Genomic DNA, 25,850 nt, shown 5'->3' with positions numbered 1-25,850 from the left:
TTTTGTGGTATAGCTCTTATAGGTCCAGTCTCCGTTGCAACAATTTGGATGATTCATGACAAATTCGTATTTGAAAATAAGTATGTTCAAGTAATCACCCTTCTGTACCTCCTAATGACGTAGTGATAATGTTGTCGCCTCGTAATCAAAGGGTCCAGGGTACAATATCCGGTGGGGGCACATAGTGGTTCGGATCCCACTTTGAACTGTAGGACCAGTCCCAATTAGCCTTTCTGTGCATAAAGTAGACCTAAGACAATAACTGAAGTAAATCACTCTATTCTGCAAGCATATTTTGTAACATAATCGTTGTGCTTCGCGTGGGTTAGAAAGAAAGAGAACATGCAATAACTACACCAATTAAAATAAGATACGCAATAAAAGTTTAAAACAAGAATGCAAGACAAACATAAGTATGAAATTAATTGATTTGCATTACTAATTGAAAGCAAAACTAAATAATGTTCAGAAATGACCGAGGAAAATTAGCTCGCGGCAAAATGGATTGTGTCTTGTCAAAAGTGTCTCTACTGGATGGGCGAGGATGGGCTCTAGCCCACCGTGAATTAATCCTACCCCATCCTTTTGCCCACCCAAATAGTGTATAGTTGAGAAATGTTCAGAATCATTTTCGGTAGAATCATACATGCCTTTAAGGATAAATACAGAGATTCAGAAATAAAGGGAGAGAGAAGTCGAAAATGGAAGAAAAAAGAAAAGAGATAGGGGAGAGAAATAGAGAAATGTAGAAAGACGTGTGTGTGCAGAGGAAAAGAAATAAATGGAGAGTGGGAGAAGAAAATACAGAGTCTAACCATACTTGTTTCATTGTTGTTTGAAAAATCTGAGCGTTACAGCTTAAATCCACTGGTATCTGGTTGTATGCCAACCTTACCTTACCTATTTAGTATTTCTTACACCTCTCTTCGAGAAACAACTGCATGAAAGCCTTAGTTCTATCAAGTAACGTTTTCCCACTAAGCACTTGAAGGCTACCATACTAATAAAAGAAGGTGATACTAAAGTATTTAGGTAACATAGGAACAATTGTACCCCATAACTCATTTAATCATGCCAAACAATAATATATAAATGTCACAAATGTGCGTGTGTGTCTAATTGCTAAATACATATTAGAATACTTAGCTCTTAGGCTGCTTATGGCGAAGCGTTCATTGTTAGGAAAGTGGTTTCAGACTTACAGAGCAAAAATGTATTAATATATATGTCATATTTAAATTGTGATCCTTCAGTTTTGTTTCTGTTGAAGTTACATTTGCATTCATACAAGCTAAGCAGCAGTTTGCTCTTGGTCGAAAATATAACTTAATGAAAATTCTAGCGTTGTTTTAAAAAAATAGATGACCATTAATTTTATTTCACAGTTCAATTAAATATAAATGTTTCATTGTCGTGAGCTATAAATAACGTTTTAACATTAACATTTTTAACAATATTAGAATATTTGGAAGCTGTGATTCCACGAAATCTTCACTCTCTCCAGTGTTACTGTTGCAGTGAATGTGTTTATTTTTGCGCTATACCTTGTTCTGCCGTACCGATACAGGTGGGAAAAATATCTACACCTTAGATTGGGTGTAGAAATGCAGTCACTTTAGACGATCACTAGTCGAATTTTCAACACTGTTCTTTACTTCAATCTGTTGTAAGAGTGAAGTTTGTTTTTGCTTCATGCTTTCTATGTGTCACTAGTTGTAGCCAATTTCAGCATGCTCTGGCTTATTTCGTTTCGGTGTTCGTATAGTTTTTAATGTTTACTTTGTGTCTGCATATACTGAATGTGTTGTGTGTAGTATATTTGTCATATTTCTTTTAACGTCAGGTGTCAGAATTTGTCCGGCATTCATAGTTTTCCCAGAATAAGTCTTACTTTTAAAATGTGACTATTAGGTAACTTATCCTTGTTTTCTTATTTTGAGGCAGATCAGTAAGTTCTGAGTTAAATCCTTTGTCTTATTCTCACCCCATCGGTCTCCAAGTGACTGGGCTTGTTCAGTGTTGAAGGCTTTCCAGAAAATCAGGCATTCTCAGTCATGAGGGTTGAATAATATATTCACCAAACTAAGATAGAAAAATTTTAATCAACGATCAATTAGTTTTTGTTTTATTTTGTATGCAAAATCTCAACTTATGGACCAATTCATCTGGGTAAGTGTTGGCTTAAGACCCGATTGAACATGAATCAACTTTAATGAATTAACTCTGTATAAAGAGAGCATATGCGTGAAATCCGATCTGCTGTATTATTCCACTGGCTACCCGTCATAAATTTTCTTTTTTACCGTGTCACACTGATGTGCAAATGTTGTTTCACAATCAGTTGAAATGTTTCTGCTCGTTTGACGTGTTAATTTACTGCGATGAAAGAAGAAATTCTATCTCGTCCCTTTTATTCAGTCTTCTCCTAGCTTGATTCTCCCCCTCCCATCCTTTCTCTACTCCAACCGCTTCGTGATGCTTCTTTGTTAGTCGGTGATTAATTAGTCACGCTTTGAACCACCATGGCCCTTGTCGCGCTACACAAGGGGGCGAGGAATGAACGTCTCTCTGGGGTCTATCTGGTCCGTCAGTGCCTCTCATCGCACACCCAGCTTTTCTGCACTTCATGAACAATCGGCTGAAAAAATTCCAAGAGGCAATTCGGGCAATTTTCCAAAAGATGATGCTACAAACTCGCGAAGCGATGGTTTCGTCCAGGTTTCCCGAAAAACCCTTCCGTTTCCGTTTACTTTTTCCTCGCCTTTTACATGCAATTTTCCATCTTTTCATCTTGCTGTATTTTTAACGGCGCACTCTCTCCCCTCTCTCTCACACACACAAGAACACACTTCTCTCCTCTAATTGTTTTGGTAGCGACCAAAAATAATCGCTCCCGGTATTTTTCGCTCCAGCGCTCCTGACATTTGGGGAGCGATGAGAAAGATGTCCCACCGGGCGTCATAACTGCTTTGCTACTTGCCCGTCCAAAACGACGCCATGCTGCACGGACGATGGCGCTCGACGCTCCCCAAAGATATTGCTCGGTTCTGTAAGATGACGAGATGGGTACCGTCGTGCGGCGGCGCTGATTGCTTTGTGGCTGTGGGAATTCTAGACAATTCAAGCTTTCTGATGGATGAATTCAAGCACTTTTTCTTTCTATCCTTTAAAAGCTATCGTCAAGAAGATTATTTCGAGAAGGGGGAGGTAGTACCTTGAATTTAATTAACGATGTAAGAACAACCCTCGACAAATGAGAATCGCTTCGTTTCGCACAAGTTTTATCAGGGTGAGTGTGATATGAGAGTCAAATTTCATGAGGGTGTTGAAACTTTTCTGAAATTAATTTTACTAATATCTATTAATCCTTTTTATTATACAATTTGTCAAGCAAGACAATACAGTTACATTTCTCGATGTTGTATTCAAAATACATGTTTCATCTCTGAAAGAAAGATCACCACTTGATACATTAGCTTGTCAGGAAAATACTAAACTCAGGCTCCACGGCGTACTGGTTAGCGTATCACTACTAAAACAGATCCCTTAGGTTCGAATCGTGGGTAAGCTGTGGTTGTTTCATCCTTTCCAATGTTTCGACAATTCACAATTCATCCTCATAGTCGCGATTAACCTAGAGGGGTATGAAAACAAAATTAACCAAAAATACAGGAATTTTTAAAAACATTTTGAAGTTAAGATCCTACCACGCTCATATGTGTAATCTCTGAGACTGACATGCACTTGAAGCACTGCAAAAAGTGTAGATGCTCCCTGCATTTCTCAATTTCAAAATGTCTTCCATATTTCTGGCATAAGTGCCTTATCGAGTCTGTTTTAATGACTTTGTTCCTTACATATTGTACCAAATATCTTAATCTGTTATCAGCTCATAACTCATAATGAAGCCAAACTATGTTCTGCTCACACTGATTACTATTGATCCTGCAAGTTCACAAATTGTAATCGCCCTCCATAACTTCACAGTGATGCTAGTGTGTGAGTTCACGTTGTTCAGTTGTTCCTCCAGTCAACAGCAAGGAATTGATTTGGAACTACCATCAATATTTGTCGAGCTACTATTATATACAATTTTTTTGCGTGCGGTACGGTGAAGTGTTGCATTAATCCTATGTAGTTTGTCTATTGTTAGTATTGAGTGTCAAATTGCAGTTGAATGGGCTTGCTTGTTTTCTTTTTTTGATTACCACACTTTAGTATGGAGAGCATACTCTTAGGTGACGGAGATATGAATGATTCAGTCAGTACTCCCCCGTCTGTTCCTTAGCCACTATGTTGAACATACAAGCATTCTCCCAGCTAAGCTCAAGTGTCCAGCAAACATCCCTCTAGAGCAGGGGTTCTCAATCTTTTTGGGCCTGTGCCCGTCTTTGCGTCCACAAATTAATCCACGCCCCTTCCCTCTAGGCGTAACGAATTATTGATGTACAAAAGTAATTCATGTATATATTTTTCATTGCTCACCACGCCTCCCCTAAAATTCTCCAACGCCTCCCCAGGGGGGCGCGCCCCCCAGGTTGAGAACCCCTGCTCTAGAGCCCGTCTACGTTGGACATGACCACTGACGCAGTGCGCAGGCGCTAACTGGACGAGTCCAGTAGTAAAATAAGTGACGGTACAAAGAGGAACACAGAGTGGAAGCAGGCTTTCTTGAAAATTGTCTTTCTTCCACTTGAAAAATGGCTTGTTACTAATTGTAACATTTAGTATAAGTCACAAATATAAAAAAGCTTGTAATAATGAGCCGAAGACATACAAACAAACTACTGATCTGGAACTCAGCGTAGCTTCGTACATCATGCTCTACGTACCCCCTCTTTAATATTTTGATTCGTCCATTCGAGCTAAGCACGTCATCAACTTCAAGCACCGGTTCATTTATTGTTGTGCATGGTTTAACTCGATCGATTATTGACCATTGTTGAGTTATTTCCTGGAAAGTGCTGTCTAACCCTCATAAGCATATGCAAGATAAAAACAGGGCAGTACAAGGATAGCATCTAACGATGGATACAGAATTTGAAGCCGAAATCGAATATTGTCTGCACATGGATTTAGCCAACAATGACCAAATGTACCAGGTATCAGATATTGTTTCCTGGAAGAGAACCTTTCTTTCTTATTTATCCTATTCAAAATCTGGTTGTTAGTGGAAACAGCAAAGTTTATATCTCTGATGCACGGCAGAGGTTTTTTAATTGTCACGATTGCATTTCAATATGAATTTCTTCTATGTTTGGCGAGATTTTCGAACGAATGAATACGACCATGATTGGATAAAGGGAAGACATGACCAAATTCATTATTTATGAATTATGTAGGCATTAAGAAGCAATGAGTGGAAAATGAGATACATAGTTCATATTCGGAGGAACATAAGAGTGGACATTGATAAATCATGCGTATAAGACAACAATGGAAAGAAATCATTTTTGAAGATGGTAGGACGGGCTTTAAAAAGGGAATTCTTATGAAAATAATGTACACAAGAACAGCTTCTTGACTTTCTAAGATCATATTTCCTCTTGTCCACACAATTCTAGTTTTTCTTTAAAGCATTTCCTTTATTTAAAATTTTAAGTTTGGCCTGTCATTTCTTCTTGTTATTTTTTCATTGCAGCGTAATTCACAGAAACATGTCTTCACAAACAACTACAGAACATCTGGAGTTCATTATGGGACCTTGGTAATTATTAATAACTTTTCCTCTACTCACAGAGTAAGCAAGGGATCTATGCTTTTCTTCAAACATTCTCCTGGGTTGTTTGCGGTGTGCATTCTGTCCTAACTTACTTAGTCTACTCACTCTATACTAACCAGCTACAACGTATCTTCCTTTCAGCACTTTCGATTTCTGTCCACACGTGGTGATTGTGTACATACATCTTTTAAAAAATAGCATTTCATGTAAAACGGTGTCCTGTTTTGTTGTTGTATAAATGTGGGGATGGTGTTCCTCCATCCAAATGTTGATGACCTTGTTTCTCTTTCTTTTGGACCCACTCTTTCTTCAGGATATACGGGATGTCTCGGGAAAGCGTGGAACATATTAGTGTCATAAGGAAGTCAGAAAGTACCAAAGCGGGAATTAAGACATTTGCATGGGTTGCCATCTGAGAATGCTGATATCCGTGATGGAAAGAGAAGATGACAGGCCTTCCGGTTCCGGAAGTAAACTTCCGGCTATAACAGAAGAGACTCGCAATTCTGAATCATCGTCGTCATCGTCTGCTGGGGAAGAACGCTCCTGCCGTCCCAAAATGGTAGGAGAAGGCGCCTCGGGAGTTGGTGGATCCGACCAAAAGAACCGCCGCGATCCAACGCTTATAGCTGCACGTACACTAGAGGAGAGAGACCAGCCACCTTCAGTTTCAAATCAGATACCTTTTTTTTCTTTCTCTCTATCTCTTGGCTACTTATTTTTTGTTTTTTTGTTTTTGCTTTAGAGCCTTATCCGAGATTGTCTCTGTGTTAGTTACTACCTTTGTTATTCCTAACCAAGAATCCATGTGTCTGGCGGATCTAGGTATGACACTTGGGAGGAGTGAATTTTAGTCTCACCGAACCGAACCATTGTTCTATATCAACATTAATTTTCCACATGTTCAACATCTTCTCCAAGATTTCATAAAAGCCTACGTTAAATTTACATTTCTAGCCCCTAAATTGTGATTACATTCCCTAGATTGAAAATTGTTCATGCATATGTGTATATAGGCACTGAGTTGACTTTAGTGGTCTGCAAATAGAACTGTGTCTAGTCCTCCGGGTGTGGTATGGATGTATACTTTCTTTACCATTGCCATTGTCATGATAAATCTAAAAACTAAACTAAATTATATGGTGCCATAGCCCTCTGAGGGCCAGTGCCTGACAGAGCGGCCTATTCATTTCGTGACGCGTGGTCAGCGCATCGAGTCCCATCGCCGCTGTTTTCTGGCTTTCGAGTCGGGAGCCCGCTATACTTCTTTTTCAAGTAGCTCACGACGCTGGGTGAATGCCAAAATTTTGAAGGCTCTCGACGGGAATCGAACCTGGGACTTCTCGCACCAAAGGTGAGAGCGCTAACAATTTGGCTACGCAGGGCTCCTTCATGTTAAATATGCTGCTATAAATAGGCGTTGTGAAACGAAAAAACTAATATACAGTCATTTGTTTTCGAGAATCATGACGCCATAACCTTGACATGTGAAAAAAGAACCATATAGCTCTTGAGTCACCAATGATACTAGACGTATTATATTTAAACAAAACTCTCCCATCGGATCCGCACTTCAACCACACCCAATCCCATAGTAGCTACAGAGCGCTTTCGGCTCTAGTTGCTAGGTCCGCTTGCTATGTTTGCTGTGCTAGGCTCAGTTGTGCAGTCTGAACATTGCTACTTCACTATCCTCGACTGCGAACCGAGTACTCGTTTTGCCTCTTGTCTTGGCTTCGCTGTGTGTGCTGTGCCTACTAATTGTCCTGAGTATGTGCCTGTGTGTGCCTTGGGCTGTGGATTTTGTGCGCTATCCGTTTGAGCTTTACGTGGCTAAAGTGTTTGTGTAGGACGGGTGCCAAATGTATACGGCATTGGCTTTTTACTCACCTGACTTTATCACGCTCCATGTACCCCAGTGAGAATGAAAACTGATTTGTGGCTTTATTCACAAAGCAGTGGGGTAGCCAGTGCCATATAGATTTGTCCGTTGGTATTGGACATTTTCGTCTTAACTTTTTTTCAATAATTGTGTTTGGTTACAATTCTATAGGACTCTTCGTCTGACCAGAAGTTTATCTCAATGCGTGGATCAACACTCTGTCTCAGTGATCTGTGGAGCAAGGCCACGCTCAACGGTAGAAAAGGAGAAAAAGCAGTGTGCGCTGCTGAAAACGGTTGCTAACGGCAGTCGCGTTTTCCCCTCCATGCACTAATTTCCCTTAATTAGTCACTACTTGCGCAAGACTTGTTTTCGTTCGCTTGCTCCAGAGATTACAGGGACAGAGTATAGTAAATATTTCTGCATATTTTTTCTGATCTTTATAGCCTATGTACGTTGACAGAATAATATGCATCTACAGGAACGCAAAGGCAAAACTTAAAAATTTGAGAAATTAGTTACGAAATTGTACTGAGATTTGAATAAATTTTACGCTGATTATTAAAACCAAGTTTGGATTTATCCATATAAATTATGCTTGTGACAGTTTGTGATGTCATAGGAACTCGCATATTTCATTTCAAGCTTCTATAGTATTCATATACTTTAACCCCCTCCCCCCGTCCGGCTTTAATACGATAGGAGTCTCTCGTAAATACGCTGCTTTTTAGTAAGGCTGGGGAAGGTATACGTAACTAACCCACCAATACGTTTTGTGAACATTTGAATGTGATCAATAAATTGAAACAAGAAGACGGAACAAGGAGATACTATACAACATTTTGAAACATTTGAATGTTCAATCTCTTGCCACAAAATGATTAATAATCATTTGTTAAAATGTTATTCTTCTTAAAGCCCCCTTTGTGTTCAAAGGCAAGTGGTATGTAATTATATGTGAAATACACTGCCGTTGGAAAAATAACTTGATTTTTTTTTGTTATTGCAATTATTTCGTTCTTGTCATAGACTAATTGAATCTTTGGAAGAAAGCTGACATAAAACCTAAATAACTAAAAAATATTGAGTTTTATGCAAAATAAAATATAAACGTGAATAAATGGACGAACACTGAAATATATTTGATTTCATTAACAATAAAGATAAAATAATAAATACATAATACCTTGCCTAATTAACATTATTGATTTAAAATATTTGACACAGATTACACGTATTTTAAGTTTTGTTCTGAAGTTATTCTTTTACTTTTATTTTCCATACACTGTATTTCACAACGAAAGTTCAATGTTCTCATATTTTCCTTTCCAGGGAAAGAGAGCACATTGATTTTCGGACGCCCTGTATAATCCTATTAAACAAATTAAAGAAAGGCGCGTTGGAAAATATGTATGAACTTCACATTGTAAGGAATCTTAGAAAATAAAGAGATACGTCACATCGATTTCAGTAACAACATTATTATTTATCTTTTCAATTATTTTTATAATTTTTTACCTTCGTGCTATAAGTGGCAGCTTTTGCTTTAATTTCAGTCTACCAGAAGCTTTGAAATTCTCTACGCACACGTATCAATACATATTTTTATCATTAAACGATCTTTGTTATGGTTGTGACGCAATAATAGTCATATTTAATTGGTTAAAAGTGGGAAGAAGGGAAGGCAAAATGTTAGAAAATATGTATTAATAACAATAATACCAAATGCTGTGCATATAAATGTTTACAATGTCCACTTTAAGATTTTTATGTTGCATCATCACTGAGAACAGAAGTTATAATCAACTAAATAAGTTTCAACGATAATACACACGCTGTATCAAAGTTAAATTTAATACAGATGAACAGATTGATATGGATCAAAATTGGAGAAGTTTACTTGTTCCTCTATTTACTAATTTACCCTATAACTTTAAAGCTTAATAGCTTGTCATCAGTATATTAATTGGACGTACTCCATAACCTCTTAGTGCCCAGAATGTATCAATGTGTGCAAAGAATTACTCATCTATGCACACGTGTATTGTATTTTATGTTTACACATCTGTATTATTATGCCACCTATTCTATATTTGCTGTATATACGCAAGTAATTGTTTTTTAATTGTACAGAAGTACCACTGAAGTGATTAATTTGGAAAGAGGAAAATAGAGGGAGGAATATTTTGAGATTTAGCAAAGAATCCGTATCGTCACATTCAATGAATTTATGACTTTTCTCTTTTCGAAAACATTAACCTAAAATTAAGAACTAATTGCTGGAACAAGAGTGTTGTTTGCATTATTTCTGACAATTTCTCAGGCAGACAAACTGAATTTAACGTCGAGAGCAGAAGATGTATTTTTATTGATATCTCGACCGAAACTCGTTCTTGGTTTGGTCTCGATGTTTTTTGAGATTTGGCAGAAGATTTGTCCTCTGTGCAGTTCCACTTAGGGTATAATATAGATTAAGGATATTCATGCGGTAAGGATAGTTAATAGAATCTCCAATAGATGGCCGTAGTGATGCTCATTAAATATTTCCCGCCTTTTCTCTCCCGAACAGACCACGTTTGGATCCAGCAGTTTCACCGACTTGCTGTCCGCCTCATACGGTCCTTCAGGAGCCTTCGGCGAGGAGAGCCTGTCCGGGAGTGGCCTGGCGGTCGGCTCCCCCGAAGAACCCTTCAAGCTTCCGTCCTTTGGATCTGCCGGGCAGCATCAGCACCTGGAGACGAGCGGAGAGACCACGACGTTCCCCGACGTTTTCCACCCGGAGTATCTTCTGAGCGGCGAGACGGGCGTCACCACATTCTCCGCCACGCCCACTTCTGGTTCCAGCTCTCCCGCGCATGCGAGCGAGTCCCCACTGCCAGCCTGTTCCTCGCCCGGGGTCCAGGCTCCTCCTCCAGGGCCCAGTACGTCCCCTCCGCAATCCGGCCCCGCCCCGTTACCTAGCTTCCAGGAGACATATTCGCCCAGATATCGCAGCGGTAGAGAACCCGTCCCGGACATCTTCTCGTTCAAGATGGACGAGAGCCGAGGCATGGAGTACATCTCTCATCCGCCACCCGCCCATCAACCCTACCCGGGCCCGGCCTCCCAGCAGGGACCCGCCCCGTACGAGTACCCCAGCCAATCTAGCACGGGAGCGCCCTTCTTTGCAAGGAAAGAGATTGGCTACGCTACGGGGTCGACCTCTTACGTAACGACCTCCACATCCCCTTCGCAGCAGGCCTACTCTCAACCCCCGGGCTCTCCCTACTATCCTCCGGGATTGCCCCAAAGTCCCGGGTTCGAACCAATGCAAATATCTCAAGAAACCTACAGCCTTCCTCCGTTCCCCTCAGAGATACAATCGTCGACGGCTTTGCCTTCGCCAGGGCCTCGTCAGCGGAGAGCATCTCTACCTGTCCAGAGATCAACGGAAGTAGCTAGGTAAGTCTTCACCTTGCGTTCTCTATGTAGTAGGGCAGATGCTTATTTAAGTATCTTGCCAGTAATTTGTGGTGTTTACGTAGCTAGATATTCCTTAAGCAAATGAAAACAAAAACCTGTTTTGTCACTTTCCTATAATTAGTTGCAGCGATCAAAATAGAACTGAATTATTTATTGGGGATGCATATAGCTATGCATATGTGATCACCACTCGAACACTGTTGCAACTTCAACCATCAGAAACAAGAGGGGTTGGTGTCAGCGATGCCCCTCTCTCTAATGGCCAGTTTCTTCTGGGAATAAAGAGAGAGGAAGACGAATGCAGAAAAATGACTAAATCTAGCACCAACTCCTACAAAATAGAAGAAATTTTTGTCACGCTACTGGCAACAATCCTTCAGTTACAATGTACTTTTCTGTTCTATTTATATAATCGTTTGGTGTCATAGAGAAATGATAAAAATAGGTTAGTGCTCACATAATATTTAATTTTATGCATTCATCCACCGCCCCTTTTAACAATTAGCATGATGATCGTATTAGGCCTTTTGTAAGTGTTGCGCTAACTACTACTTTGGCGTGTGTGGCTGTTCAGATTGATTGAAATATAAATTCATACGGAATTGAAACAAAATGACACGGAAAATAAATATATTTCTGTATTTCCGTTAGTAATTTTCCATCAAAAATATGTGATGTTTGTATCAAATGATGCAGTAGGCCATGACTTCAATTTAACAGCCAAATCTTTATTCTACTTTTATTCTCGAGTTTACGAATGGACATTTTCTTCTCCTTGAGTCTATTTCACAATCTTGACATGGACGGTTAGATTATAATCGGAACATCTCCAGCTGATTGCGCCTGACTAGTTAGTGAGCCTACGAACAGTGTACAGCAATAGGTGCTGGGGTTTAGATGACTTCAGCGGCTCACTTGTTGATTGCTAATTGCGGGAGTTACGATTCGTTCCCAAGCTACAAATACATAACAGCCACGGATATTATTGAATTAATCTCACTGTGTACAGAACTTACTCGTTCTTATCTCCTATAATATTTCTCCTCTGTAATAATTTCTCATTATTTCTTAAATTTCCCCATTTTCTCTCCCTTGCAATGTCAACGATACTTCGGATATAATTTCAAGAGGGCTTGCATTGCAGATTGCCTACTGATCAGGCGCACGTATTTCTGGGTCTTCCGTCATAGACTCTCATCTTTGCATTTGCTTTCAGAACGTGCTCATATTGCCTTTTCGCTGATCTCCAGAATTTCTGAAAGTAACTATCTTTCTTCGCCTTTGATATTCATTTCTTTCCATATACACCGAGAGAATTCTCATGGGGTTTAATTTTACCTACCTTTTGTAGTTCTGGTATTATGAACCAGTTATTTCCTTCTTTCCTATGTAACACTTATGCGGTATATTTTGGTCACTTTTATCTGAAGAAGCAACTTAGTAAATATTTTGTAATTTCACCTGAGCACTGAGAAATTATTGTTCCTTCGAACCATTCTTTGGAATTTACATTTACTGTACATCCTTGCGGTAAATATATACTGAGTTTTTATTTTAAGTCCACTTTATGCACTGATAGGTTAATGGGGATTGGACCTACAATTTAAAGTGGAATCCGAATGACGATGTGCCTCCACCAGTAAACAGATATAACCAGTGCTTATTTTGAAAGCTGGTACGAAGCTATTTTGACAACAGGAATTACCAGTGGCGGCGATTAGGGGGCGAGAGGGGTAGTTGCCCCCCCCCCACTTGTTGCCATTTTTGTTCCCACACTATGCTAAACCTTATGTATCAAGGAAAAGTAAAGTGTTCTTGTCGCCCAAGTTTTGGAACCCAATCGCCACGATTACTATGAATTCTTCCTGGTATTATGAGTTGCTGAACGGAGCGTTAGCCACTAATAATGCACATAGTAGTCATATGTACCAGAAGTAACAACAAGGTTTCTCTTTCTTTGCAGCAGCGAATCCAAGTTGAGATTGAGCACATCCTCGACCGCATCGACGTCCACCGTGGGAGCCACCCCGACGTCCTCATCAGCATCATCATCGCCAGGAGCCCCCGAGCCCTCGACCTCCAAACCGGCCCCCCAGTCCCCGTCCCAGCTGTGCGCAGTCTGCGGGGACACGGCGGCGTGCCAGCACTACGGGGTGCGGACCTGCGAGGGCTGCAAGGGCTTCTTCAAGCGGACGGTGCAGAAGGGCTCCAAGTACGTCTGCCTGGCGGACAAGAACTGCCCCGTGGACAAGCGGCGGAGGAACAGGTGCCAGTTCTGCCGGTTCCAGAAGTGCCTGATGGTGGGGATGGTCAAGGAGGTGGTGAGGACGGATTCGCTGAAGGGGCGGCGGGGGCGGTTGCCCTCCAAGCCCAAATCTCCTCAGGAGTCGCCGCCGTCCCCTCCCGTGTCCCTCATCACTGCCCTTGTCCGTGCGCACGTGGACACCACACCTGATCTCGCCAACCTCGACTACTCACAGGTAAATAGGCTTTCAAGTGAAGATTGAAGTTCAGTTTGAGTCAACTTAGTGCACATGTACTAGAGTACTGCACGGGACCACTTTCGCTCGCTCGTAATCGTTCTAGTCCCCACCCCTGAGCGTGCTACGATTGGGCGTAACTTGGAGGAGGCAAGGGGGGCACTTACCTTTCAAAAAATGTCATGGTTACTAAATTTAAAACTGACGGATAATTTCCTTAACTATCTGGGGCCTGAAGAGTAAAGTATTGAAGAGTGTGTGTGTATATATATATATATGCGCACAAGTCTAGGATTTTTTGGAAAATAGTACTGGATGCTATTTTTATGGAATGGAAAAATCTGTTCCCGTTAAGTTCACTTAAGTGAAGTTAAGTCCCAATTTTCATTCTGCCCCCAAAGTTAACTCCCAAGTTTTGTCCTTCCCACCGTGATTAGTTAGGTTCCAATTTACGCCCATGGGCGTGTGCAATAGATTATAATTTTAATGGGACAATAATCGTAGAAACATAATGTAGAATATTCAGCCCACAATCATCCATTTCATTTTCACATATCGCTGTGTTGCAGGCACGTATCCAGGAATTCCTTTCGGGGGGGGCTCAACGCCATTTTTAAGGGGTATAGTAAGAACCTCACAATTGTATATTTAAGACCAGTGGTAGCAATTGGGTTCCAAACCGGGGGGGGGGGGGGCGGAGGACGGTGCAAGGAAAGTTTACTTTCTCTTGGTAGACACAGCATAACATTAAGAGGCCATAATGTTAAGGCAAAAAAATTAGGAGCAACTATCCCTTAAATCGTCGCCACTGTAAGGCTGTCGTTTTAATCAGAACGTGAAATCGGAACATTTTTTACCACTCGACTCCTCTGTTTCCATGCATTAACATTGTGTGCCGGAACCTTCTCAGTATGTGTGTTTGTCCATTTCTTCTCATCAGGCATAAAAACATCTATGGTGTCTTTGAGTGTTTTACGAAGCTGTTACACATGCACGGGATGGACAATCCACTCGACAACGCGAGATTCAAATTGTGGGCTGCGAACTGGACGCAGACAGCTCTCGAATGTTTCTCGCTGATTCGAGCCTGAACACCACTAACGTGTCTTGTCCTCCCATGTTTGCAGCTCTGTTAAAAGCCGAAACCCATCAAATTGTTCAGATTCAGGCCTTAGCACTCACAAGTGTTCAAAAATGCCTGTCACAGCTTCCGCTGTCTTGTCATATATCGGCACGAAACAAAGGAAGTCTTCTCGAATACGGCTGGATCACGAAACAATTAATGCACAGTGAAAACCCTTCCGTTCCCAACACATCTAATGTTTCGTCTCCCAGTATGATCAAATGCTTACTCATTTATCTCCTGTGACGTGACCAAGGGAGGGTTGGTGAGGTCATAACCCCATTTGGCCCAGTATTACTTTTTTTTTAAAAAAAAAAAAAGAAGAACGTCAGAGACAGGAAATAAATGACAAAATCAGGACTGACCACCAAAAATAGTATGCGTAACCCCTCTCCCTTCCGAAAATCCTGGGCACGCCACTCTTTATCTTGGACACATTTTTTTTAAAATCAACTCGCCAGAAGTTTTATCATTCCGTATTGGAGATTAAGATGCGTTCTTCCAGCAGGTTTGGATATGATCCTTTAGGGTGTTGTCGTATGCCTGCCTTCACACCTAACCTTAACAAGGCCCTAATTTTCCATCCTTGTGACTTGGATTTTCAAGACTTAGGAAGGTTTCAGACCGAAGGACACGCGATACATGTCGATTGGAATGGGCCAATCAACAGCAACGTTTCACACCGTAGCGACACAAAAGGCTGCACAAACCTAATTCCGACTTGTGAAATCCTCAGGCGACACGGTGTGAAATCTCCCTTATTAGGCCACTGTCATTGTCAGCTCGAAGTAGTAACTCTTGTTGACCACATAAGAAAAAATTTCTCCTCAACCGGTGAGAATGCTCCTCAGTTTTCTTCTCTCCTATATTCTCTGTGCTTGTTCACTATACAAGCAACACCTTACAATTTGATATACACAGGACATGTACTATGTAGACATTTTAACGAAAAATCGGTTGAAGTCAAGGATGGCTAGGTGGCTCAGTTGGTAGAGTCCTGATTCTGGTCCTGGTAGAGCCTGCAATTTCCGCCTAAAATGTCTACATATGCAACACCTTCCTTTCTCTTCTCGACATTCATAAAATTTTCGGCTGTCTCTTTATGGTAGTTAAGTGTTTGAACGTGTTTCGAACCCAGTAGGCTTAAACAAAAGTATTTTTTTTATACCATGAAATTCTCGCATTGCATATACGAAATTTAGTTCTGGCAAAACTAAATCATCACTGAAAACTTTGATTTTCAGTTGATCTATGCAGCTTATTTCTGTTGTAATAAACCACTCCAATATCCGGTACTGCTGAAATATTCCCGAGAGAGAGAGAGAGGCCTTGATCTCTTCGGCCCTCGACCCGAACTAGCACTACACTGAGGCCACGGAAGTTCTACTGTCGTCAGTGTCTTCATTTTCGAATCACTATATCTTATAAAGCAACCAGAGGACGCTGACTGATCACTAATCGACTGTATGAATTGTCACACTTACCTCTGAAATCTCATTAACCGATTCTTTGTACAGATCAACCGAAATATTGAATTCGCGTATTTATATCCTCATTATATTCTAGAACGTTCCGCAGATAAAACGATTCGTTAATATTGCCAGTAGTGGACTCCTTCTCTCATTCAAGAACGTACCCTCTCCCACCTTCCAGAGATTAGAAATTACAACGAATCGCCCTACATGTGGCGCTACTTTTGTCGTGCAGCTTCCAAATGCTGACAAGTCTCTATAGTGCTCAAGTGCGCTGCGACAACACCGAAAGAGCAAGAAAAGTTTACGTTCAATATTATCAACACTCCGTCTTGTCTCGATAATTGTCTATCTCCTTAAATCATCGTCACATTATTCAAAAAGAAACACGTAATTTTATCTAGTGTAAAATAAAAAAAATCCTGGGGGGGGGACTCGAGCCACCTCAACCCCACCTTGGATACATGCTATTAACAATAACATGGTTATAGAACACTCTCCGTCTTGTCTCGATAATTATTTCTCTCAGATTTATAAATTTATTATCTTCACATTATTCAAGACGTCAAAAATCTAATTTTATCTAGTGTAAATTGAAAAATTTCCTGAGGGGGGGGGGCCCTCGAGCAACCTCATCCCTACCTTGGATACGTTCTATTAACAATGACAGGGGTATAAAACATTCTCCATCTTGCCTCGATCATTATTTCTCTCCTTAAATTATTTTCACATTATTCAAGAAGCCAAAAACCTAATTTTATCTAACGTTAACTGAAAAATTTCCTGGGGAGAAGGTTGAGCCCCCTGTGCCCCATCTTGGATACGTGCTATTATCAATAACAGGGTTACGGAAGTTTCTCCGTCTTGCCTCGATAATTATTTCTCTCCTTAAATTATTGACACATTATTTTATTTCACACCACAAGAAACAAAAAACCTCATTTTATCTAGTGTAAACCTAAAACTTTCGGGGGGGGCTCGAGCCCCCTAAGCCCCCCTCTGGATACGTGCCTGCTGTGTTGGTAAGATAGACTAAATTACATTTTAACATGAAGATATAATGACTGTGTTAATTTAAGTTCGTCTTTCACTTCACGATCCATATTCGAGGGCCCACTGCCACAGACAAATGACGGTTAAACGTGTACTACTGGGCTTCGCAGTGAATGCCGCTCGTTTTGCCTGGTCGAGCGTCATTCACTCGTGACGTCATGGCGAGCGAGGAGCTCTCTCTACGCTATCTAGCGTCGTCCGCGCGAACTATTACGCGCTCGCTCTTGCTGCAGCACTTTAACATACCTGCAGTTTAATGTAGGAAATGAACCAGTTTGTGGCTTCACCAGTTATCGAACCCGCCACCTCTTCTTTACAAGGGTTACCACTATACGACAGTTGTTTATTTAAATTTGAATACTTTATCATTCGTAAAGATAGATAATGATTATTAATTATGTTTAATATATTTTTAGCGATTGAGTCATTAAAGTTACATTAATTAGTGGAACTACCTAATGGCCGTTATTACTTCATAAAACGGGTATGGTCATTTTTACGGCAGTTGAAAGGTAACCGAAATTGACGGTCTTATACCGTCATCTCCCAATCAACTTTTTACAGTGTGGCGTTGGCTTAATGTTACATTGATTGTTTGAAATGGGTTACTTTATGTTGCTTTTTTGCCACCTTTGGATAATTGCAACGATGATGATAAATGGTGATGGGATGAGATGGATGAATACACATGGTCGAAACACCATGAAAGTCCTGCAGAAGATTATCCTGAATATAGAACCCAGACACCTGCAAAATGCAGTCCAGAGTGAGATCCTGACATTTGGGTGTTTTCAGAAACGATCACCCATTACACCCCGCGTGGAGATACGTCCAGCTACTTTATATGTACCGTTAGAAATTATAGAGAAATGCAATTTTATTGATTTCTACGTTTTTAAAGTTCCAATTAGACAATAATGATAATTATTATTTTCTTTACAGTACCGTGAACCCACTCCTAACGAGTCACCAATGAGCGAAGCGGAGAAAATTCAGCAGTTCTACAATTTGCTCACGACATCCGTTGACGTCATCAAGTCGTTCGCAGAGAAGATCCCTGGATTCTCAGATCTCTCCAGAGAAGATCAGGATTTATTGTTCCAGTCAGCATCTCTGGAGCTCTTCGTGCTGAGGCTAGCCTATAGGTACGCTATCATAGTCTTTGTGCTAAGGGTTTTGAATCCTCTCAAAATTCAATTCACAATCCGTGGTACTTTTGAGGGACGTAGGAATTCGTAACATCATTTTGAAGATGTTTGAACCATTCATTTGCAAGTAGGGAATTATCCAAAATTTACCATCGACGGGATAGGGGGGTGGGGTTAAATATAAATTTATAGCCAAAATAACAATAAATTTGGCTTTTGGAATAAAAATTAGGTAGGAGGTTGGGGGAAACATGGGAGCATGTTCAGGTGGTGATTTGTTGTTGATTTTTGTTACTTAGCATCACTTTTCTTCCACTTTGCCTAATCGCGACCATGAGGATGAATGATGATTGATTGAATTATGTTATTTACGTCGCTTTTCTGCTACTTTTGCCTAATCGCGAGTTTGAGTTATGATATGATTAAATTGATGAAGGGACACTCACAAAGAACACCTTTGCCCTGTCGTCGTAGCGCGCTGTGCTAACCACTTCGCCACATATGATATGTGTGAGTAAATCACTGTTTGTAAGTTTGGTAATAATACCAAAACACTGGTCACTCTTTATAAATTATAACGAAAGAGACTTCAATATGAAGTTTCACTTGCAGAATCTTCCAGCCATTTTTCATGTTGTGCTGTCCGTGGTTGTATTTGAAAAATAATTACTGTGTGAAAAAATTATTATTACTCCACCTTGTGAAACTTTAGTATCTTGAGGAATAATTCTCATAATAACCTGACCTACGAATTTTCCTTGTTTATCTTAAAAATGCTTGGCTCTCGGGTTAATATAGTAGCTGGTTTCATCATAACTTACCAATCAGTTCACATAACGACCCAAACCCTCCTTCAAGTCATGATGCTTTTATGAAGGGAAAAATGACCAACTTTCCTCATGCTTTATGAAGCATTTTGAGACTCTTCAAAGCTATCAATATTTTAAAGACACACACGCAAGCTTAAATTGAAAACTGAAGAATATACGTCAATTGGAAAGCGTTGGATGCGAAGATAATTGGTCACTCACGCAAAGTGAAATATTTATTAGAGTTTTGTGAGCCTCACGGACGACTTAGGGGAAACATTGGTGCTCTTATTCATTATTAATGTACGTTTCATCACGTGACCTCCAGTAGATAGTCCCTACGTCTTTCTGCAAAGCAAATTTAAGATGGTCTGGAGATCTTGATTAAACTATTTCTCAACTTGTATTTGCAACAAAATACAAACTTGAAGTTTCCATAATGAAATATTACAACAACGAAGTTTGCTTCGATTTAGAGCGAACTTTTACTAATCGCTAGGGAAAGTGTTGATAAATAAGCAAACACTTGTATTAACTTCCTTGATTTTTTCATCCACTGTAATTACCCTCGAAAAAGTAGCTCATAAGTTTAGTTTTTTGTTGCGCACTATTTTCTTTGTTTGGAGACTGGGCCAAACACGTAGTTCGTTTTTTGTAGTGCCTGATATAAGTTGCCACAATAAAATAAATCGTGATCAAAACACGAACAACGATAACTATCTGAATTCCTGTATTGAAATCAAATCTACTTCGCAGATGATTTATAAGTTAGCAATATGATTTCGAGTATGTACATACATCGAAATTTATTTTAGTTTAGCTAGTGTAGAAGATAGCAACATTTTGATAACTTCACATGAAGAATAGCATCGAATTATTTAGACAAACTAGACAAAACTAGGAGAAAAGCAACGTAAATTTATACAGTGTATAAGTATGAGACTATCTGGTGTAATATTGTGCCACACTTGACTGGAGCCCTCTAGTTACTCCACATTACTCAAAGTTATTGTAAATAGTAATTGCCTAACGTGTTAGTTATTGTAACCTAACTGAATTTTAAATGTGTTAAATTAATTACGCACAACATAGCCTAATATATTATGGAGCTGCATAAGTGTTTTGTCTTAGAGAGTTCCATTTCGTTATAAACAATTTGATCAACAGGTTAAGTTGGAAAAGTTTTGAAACGATGAGATAGATAGAATCCTACGTACACATATTATACAATTATGTAAATTAAGGTACAACAACAACATTGATGACATAACTTCTTGAGGGATGGTAGTTTGTACAATAAATACACTTTCGATTGTGTTGAGATGCGTGTTTTGAAGTTTATGATAATTGTAATTTCAGAATCAAGCCAGACGATACGAAGTTAACCTTCTGCAACGGTGTGGTCTTGGACAAACAGCAGTGTCAAAGGAGTTTTGGCGACTGGCTCCACGCTATTCTGGAGTTCTGCCACTCTCTACACGCCATGGAGATTGACATCTCCGCCTTCGCCTGTCTCTGTGCTCTCACACTCATCACAGGTGAGTCAGTGTTATGTGCAACAAAACTATAGTTTAGTTATATCATCACTATATCAACTATATTTAGTTTCCAAAGGAAATGGAGACGCTTATGGTGGAGTCTGAACCCATGACCGTATGATTATACACCGATCTCAAGGTGTAGAACACGAACATGTGTACGTCCAGAATGTTGTCAGTAACGATGTGTGTGTTTGTGTGTGTGTATGTGTGTGTCCATCCTTTACCCACGTTGAACGAAACTCAGAGAATTTACAGGATACCTCTTAGCTGGTATTTATTTCCTTCTTACGTCGCTTTGCTGTCTCTTTTGGCTAATCACTTTAATCACTACGATGAAGATGCTTGGTGATAGGAGCAAGACATAATTAGCCTCGTTTCCTGGAAGAATGTAGTGTCTGGTGTACGACGTTGATATTTGAGTGTGTTCTAATATATCTTAGTTTACACTTCTACCTTTTACATAGAATAGATGTTTAGTTTAGAGACATGACAGCCATATTTAAATTTTGCGATCAAGATAACTGGCGCAAATTTAGAAATATTAGGGGATTTTTAAAGTTGCTATTTATATTTGTTGACATGTCTGGTATTGTATTAAATTAATTTGATTGAAAAGTTTCAAGATGGCGAATGTTCCATATTTGTTTACTAGAAATAGAACGACGACTTGATGAGCATTTCTACAACCAAAATCTGAACTGAACACTAGTAACAACTTATAGTAACAACGGTGCTGTATTAGCATGCAATCATTATTTTTAACCAATTATCCAATGTTGTATTTTTTGCCTACTTCTCAATTGGATACCTGCGTGTAAATTGAGCTACTTTTATACATGATTTTGAGTTGGCATTAAGATAGTCATATGAACCTGTTTAAGTGATTACATCAATTAATAATTGAATCCGCTGTTTTTCTTATTGCAGAAAGGCACGGGTTGAAGGATCCGAAGAAAGTGGAACAACTTCAAATGAAAATAATAGGTTCTTTGAGGGATCACGTGACCTACAATGCAGAGGCGCAGAAGAAGCCTCACTACTTCTCCCGTCTCCTTGGAAAGCTGCCGGAACTCCGGTCCCTCAGCGTCCAGGGTCTGCAGAGGATATTCTACCTGAAGCTCGAGGACCTCGTTCCGGCACCACCTCTAATAGAAAACATGTTTGTCGCCAGCTTACCTTTCTAAAGCGAAAGCATAAGAAGTGCCATCGTAATCCTGAACTTCCCATAACAAAGAAAAAAACTCATTTTTTAAGTTGGCTGTGCAAGTGAAAGAGTGTATATAGTGTTGTCGGGGTACGTTATTCGTGAACTAAGCCCTTCGCATCACTGAAGCCCCCCACCACGATGTCCTATTACTGAGTATTATTCTCTGCCAAAAGTAGCAATAGTAGTTTCTATTACTTGCTATTACTACTATTGTTATATCTTGCCTGACTTTACTGAAGTAGCGGTGGTGTCAAGGGCTTATCTAGAGAAGACTGAAAGATTTAAAATTATGACAGTTGGAACTGTTCTACAAGTGCTAGTCAAGGTAGATACATTTTTATTTCCCCCCTTTATTTTTACGAGTAAAAAATAATATATATTTGTATATACGTACATATAGATATTAGTTATGTAAGAAATTGTAAATATTAAAAAAAATCGTTGAAGAGTTAAGAAAGGGAACTAATGATGAGGCTGATGCAACGTATGTGACTTACAGTGAAGATGTGTACATATGTTTATTTTTAGGTATGTGATTATTGCGCTTAGAAACTGATACGTCCCATCTCTTGTTGAGAGAATGTCCTTCGGTACAGGGCAATTAGCAGCCGGCGTTCTGGTGGTATACATGACAAATGTGTCTGCAAGAAGAAGGCACTAAAACTTTATAAGATTAATTTGATACTTATATCCTGTTTGCTAAAGTGAAGAGTATAGAGTATAACATGAATTTCGTAATCAGAATTTGCCAAAGAATTTAACATTAATTAAAAGGTTTTTAAATAAAAGAAATCACTTTAGCAAAATCTATTCTGCATTTGTTTGATCTGAATAGATGGTTTCCTCGACTGTGTTCGTGCGTAGGGCACACAAAACGAACACTTTCATTGCTAGCCCGTTCTTATGCACGTGTCGTCGTTAGAAGCATTGTTAGGATAGTCACAACAATGAAGAAACTGCTTTCAAAATAATGACAATGGATCATGATAAGTGACGTCATGCGCTGAAGAATAAAAAAAAGACGTATGATTCTGCAGGTCAGAGCGTATTCTATGAAGAATAACTACATCATCATTACACAAATGCAAAGTTTGAACAGTGAACAAGCATGTTCGGTAAATTTCCTTCTATTTTTACATTTTGACAACTTGTGTAGACATCGTTGTGTGATTGTGTATATTTCTGTTTCTGGAGAGGTGTTATTAACACATTCAGTATCAACACTATTCACCATGAACTGGCTGCTTTGCACAAATAATTTTGAAAACAAACAGAATTTTTTAAAAAATAACTTTATAGGTGCTTCGTGACATTTCTCATGTTCTTTGTTGAGAGCACGTCACGTGATTTGTTATTTGCTCTGAGGTGTTAAGAAACCTTCTCGAAGAGTTCGCTGAAATATATATTTTGGCTATGAAGTTGAGAAGTAAAAATACAGATATATATATAGATAGATATAGGTATAAACTTTAAACTTTACTATGCTGCCAGTGCGTGTTTGTTGATTGGAATGTGTGTCCAGCAGAAGTAATGATAATATAGTTATTATTCTTACAAAATATTATTTCCATATCTTCATCATATCATCATTGAAAGTGGAAACTGTGTTTCGGAAGCTGCCTTTTTTAAATATTCATAAATTGTTGGTATGTGCCATTAAGACATCTATGAAATGAGAGGGTACATATTGTTAAAATTTCATACGTGTCACATGAGAAGTGCATATAAGAAAAAAGAAGAAAATATAGATTTGTGTGTGTGAATTCTTCTTCATTTTAATTTTCAAGTCGGTTTGGTGTTTCGTCTTAGTGTTGTGGAAAAATCTTTAAATTAATAGCTATAATTTATGTCATATTTTAATGTACGTGCAAGAGAGAAATTTCTGATAAACCACATTGCTTTTATTGTCATTGTTTATGATATAATACTGTTGTTTCTGTGTAATTTGGTAAGTCTGCACATGTAAAAGAGAAAGAAATGCACGCTCAGTATACAACAGAATGAGATATCCCATGATTTATGTATGTTAACGATATAGCCATGTAATGTGATCTCGAAATGCTTAATCAATTTGAACAATGAAACGCCTGTGTGTACAACTTATATAGAAGAATTTATTTATTTATTATTTGATAGGGATATTATAAATTATCATGTAGGAATATCATTAGAAACGTGAGAAAATCATAAATGAAATATTACATAATGACAAGTGTGTATTTATCCATGATAAATATTTTTTGCATTGGTACTTGATGGTTTTAAGTTAAATTTAATACACTAAAACTATTTCCAATATTTATTCTAAGTTATTTAAATAATCAAAGTCTTTTCACACAAATAAAATTCATCAAGTTTTTACTTTCTAATAAGCAGCAACAAGTCTAGAAATTGATATCAAGTGCATTTCATCATGTTCCGAATTATTATTATTATTTGAATAATGAAAATAGCAGCAAATTTCCCTCCTATTAGCTGCCATTCTGAGTGCCATATTTCTTCAAATGTCTTCACATTAGAAATGCAGATATTAATTACTACTATATTATTTTATAAACTACCAACCAGTTTAGTATTTTTACTTTTGTACTTAATTGTGGCACTGCACATCATGCATTCAACATAATGATGTTATTTTATACTCTATTTTCTGTTCGAAAGGCTTTCTAGGAAACAACTGCTTGCTTTATATTATGTATGTATGGATATGTGTATGTGTGTGTGTGTGTGTGTGTGTGTGTGTAAATATTGTAGTACTGTCGTGTAATATACATATATATATATATATATTGATGGAAATAATTCTCCCCATGTTCCTGTGAAAAATATACACGTACATATAGACAGATAGCATGTGCACAAACCAGCACTTTAAAATATTTGGTGTTGAAGAAACCACGAATTTTATATGAAAATATCAATGGCTTTTTCCCTCGAAAAATTATCTTTTCATTTTTCTACCTGTGTAATGTGTACAAATACAGTAGTTTTTTGCACTTAGATAAAAGAAAGTACATAATTTTACCATTATTGTACGGGTGTTTTACGGAATACTTTTGTGAGTTAGTTCGAAGCAAGTTATTTTGATTATCGTAAATGCAAACAGATTTACCACGAAGGTAAAATGTTTGATATCATGGTAAACACTGTTATTTTATCTCGAATGTGTTCTGTTTTATTTTAATTTTCTACCAATTTATGTACCGGTCATAACTCTGTTTAACACAACAGAAACAATGTCTTCTTTGCACATTCTGTATTTTAGTGCTTCTGTGATAATCATTGTCCTTGTGAGATGTGTCATTGTCCAAGTAAATTGTCCTTTATGACATTTTTTAATATACCAAAGATATGTATAGCGTTTTGTCTGTGTGTGTTTTTCCACTTTATTTGTCGGTCAAAAACAGTAAGTACGTGTAGATTGTAAGACTTAACTCAGTATAATTTATTCTCTTACTATGTAATATAAAATGGGAAGTATTATTTCTTTGAACTTTTGGTCACCATTTTTCTATAGATACATGGGTATTCAAAAACAGTTGGTCGGTCATGTTTTCAACAGTAACAAGATATACAGAATGTCATGCATATATATATGATATATATTTATATGATTAATAATGTTCTTATATACTATTTTACAAACGTGTAGTAGCGTTACTACACATTGTCTCTATACCCTACATGAATGTTCGACTCTTGTTAAGAAAAATAAATAAATAAAAGAGCTTTACATTATGTTAATGATTCTTTTCTTTATACACCTTAAATGTAACACTAGCACTGCTTTATTAAAATTGAAGGTGGGTGTATTTCTGTCGCGTATAGATGATATTGGTTTGGTTTGATTTGGTGTTTTAAGTCCACTTTATGCACAGTAAGGCTAATCGGGACTGGACCTACAGTTTAAAGTGGGATCCGAACCACTTGTGCCTCCACCGGGTATCGAAC

At 38.7% G+C, this 25,850-nt stretch overlaps 1 protein-coding gene across 6 annotated transcripts in view; it reads left to right on the top strand.

Annotated features, from left to right (window-relative positions):
- Window positions 1-25,625, top strand: part of LOC146000507 (putative nuclear hormone receptor HR38) — a 45,789-nt gene extending 20,164 nt beyond the window's left edge. For 3 of the 6 annotated variants that reach the window (XM_083138276.1, XM_083138243.1, XM_083138269.1), the window contains exons 3-8: window positions 5,642-5,707; window positions 10,174-11,045; window positions 13,030-13,546; window positions 18,137-18,339; window positions 20,511-20,689; window positions 21,620-25,625. In XM_083138276.1, coding sequence (XP_082994402.1) covers window positions 5,642-5,707; window positions 10,174-11,045; window positions 13,030-13,546; window positions 18,137-18,339; window positions 20,511-20,689; window positions 21,620-21,876 — 2,094 coding nt within the window. In that variant the 3' untranslated portion in view covers window positions 21,877-25,625. Of the gene's footprint in view, window positions 1-4,968; window positions 5,103-5,641; window positions 5,708-10,173; window positions 11,046-13,029; window positions 13,547-18,136; window positions 18,340-20,510; window positions 20,690-21,619 lie in introns of those variants that run through there. The other 3 variants (XM_083138252.1, XM_083138280.1, XM_083138260.1) reach the window with 3 other exon arrangements.
- Window positions 25,626-25,850: the final 225 nt, after the last annotated feature.

Source organism: Lepisma saccharinum, chromosome 1 (assembly GCF_977018435.1).
Source record: "Lepisma saccharinum chromosome 1, izLepSacc3.1, whole genome shotgun sequence".
In the NCBI taxonomy this organism is placed as follows: Eukaryota; Metazoa; Arthropoda; class Insecta; order Zygentoma; family Lepismatidae; genus Lepisma; species Lepisma saccharinum.
This window is presented reverse-complemented; position numbering and strand designations above follow the sequence as displayed.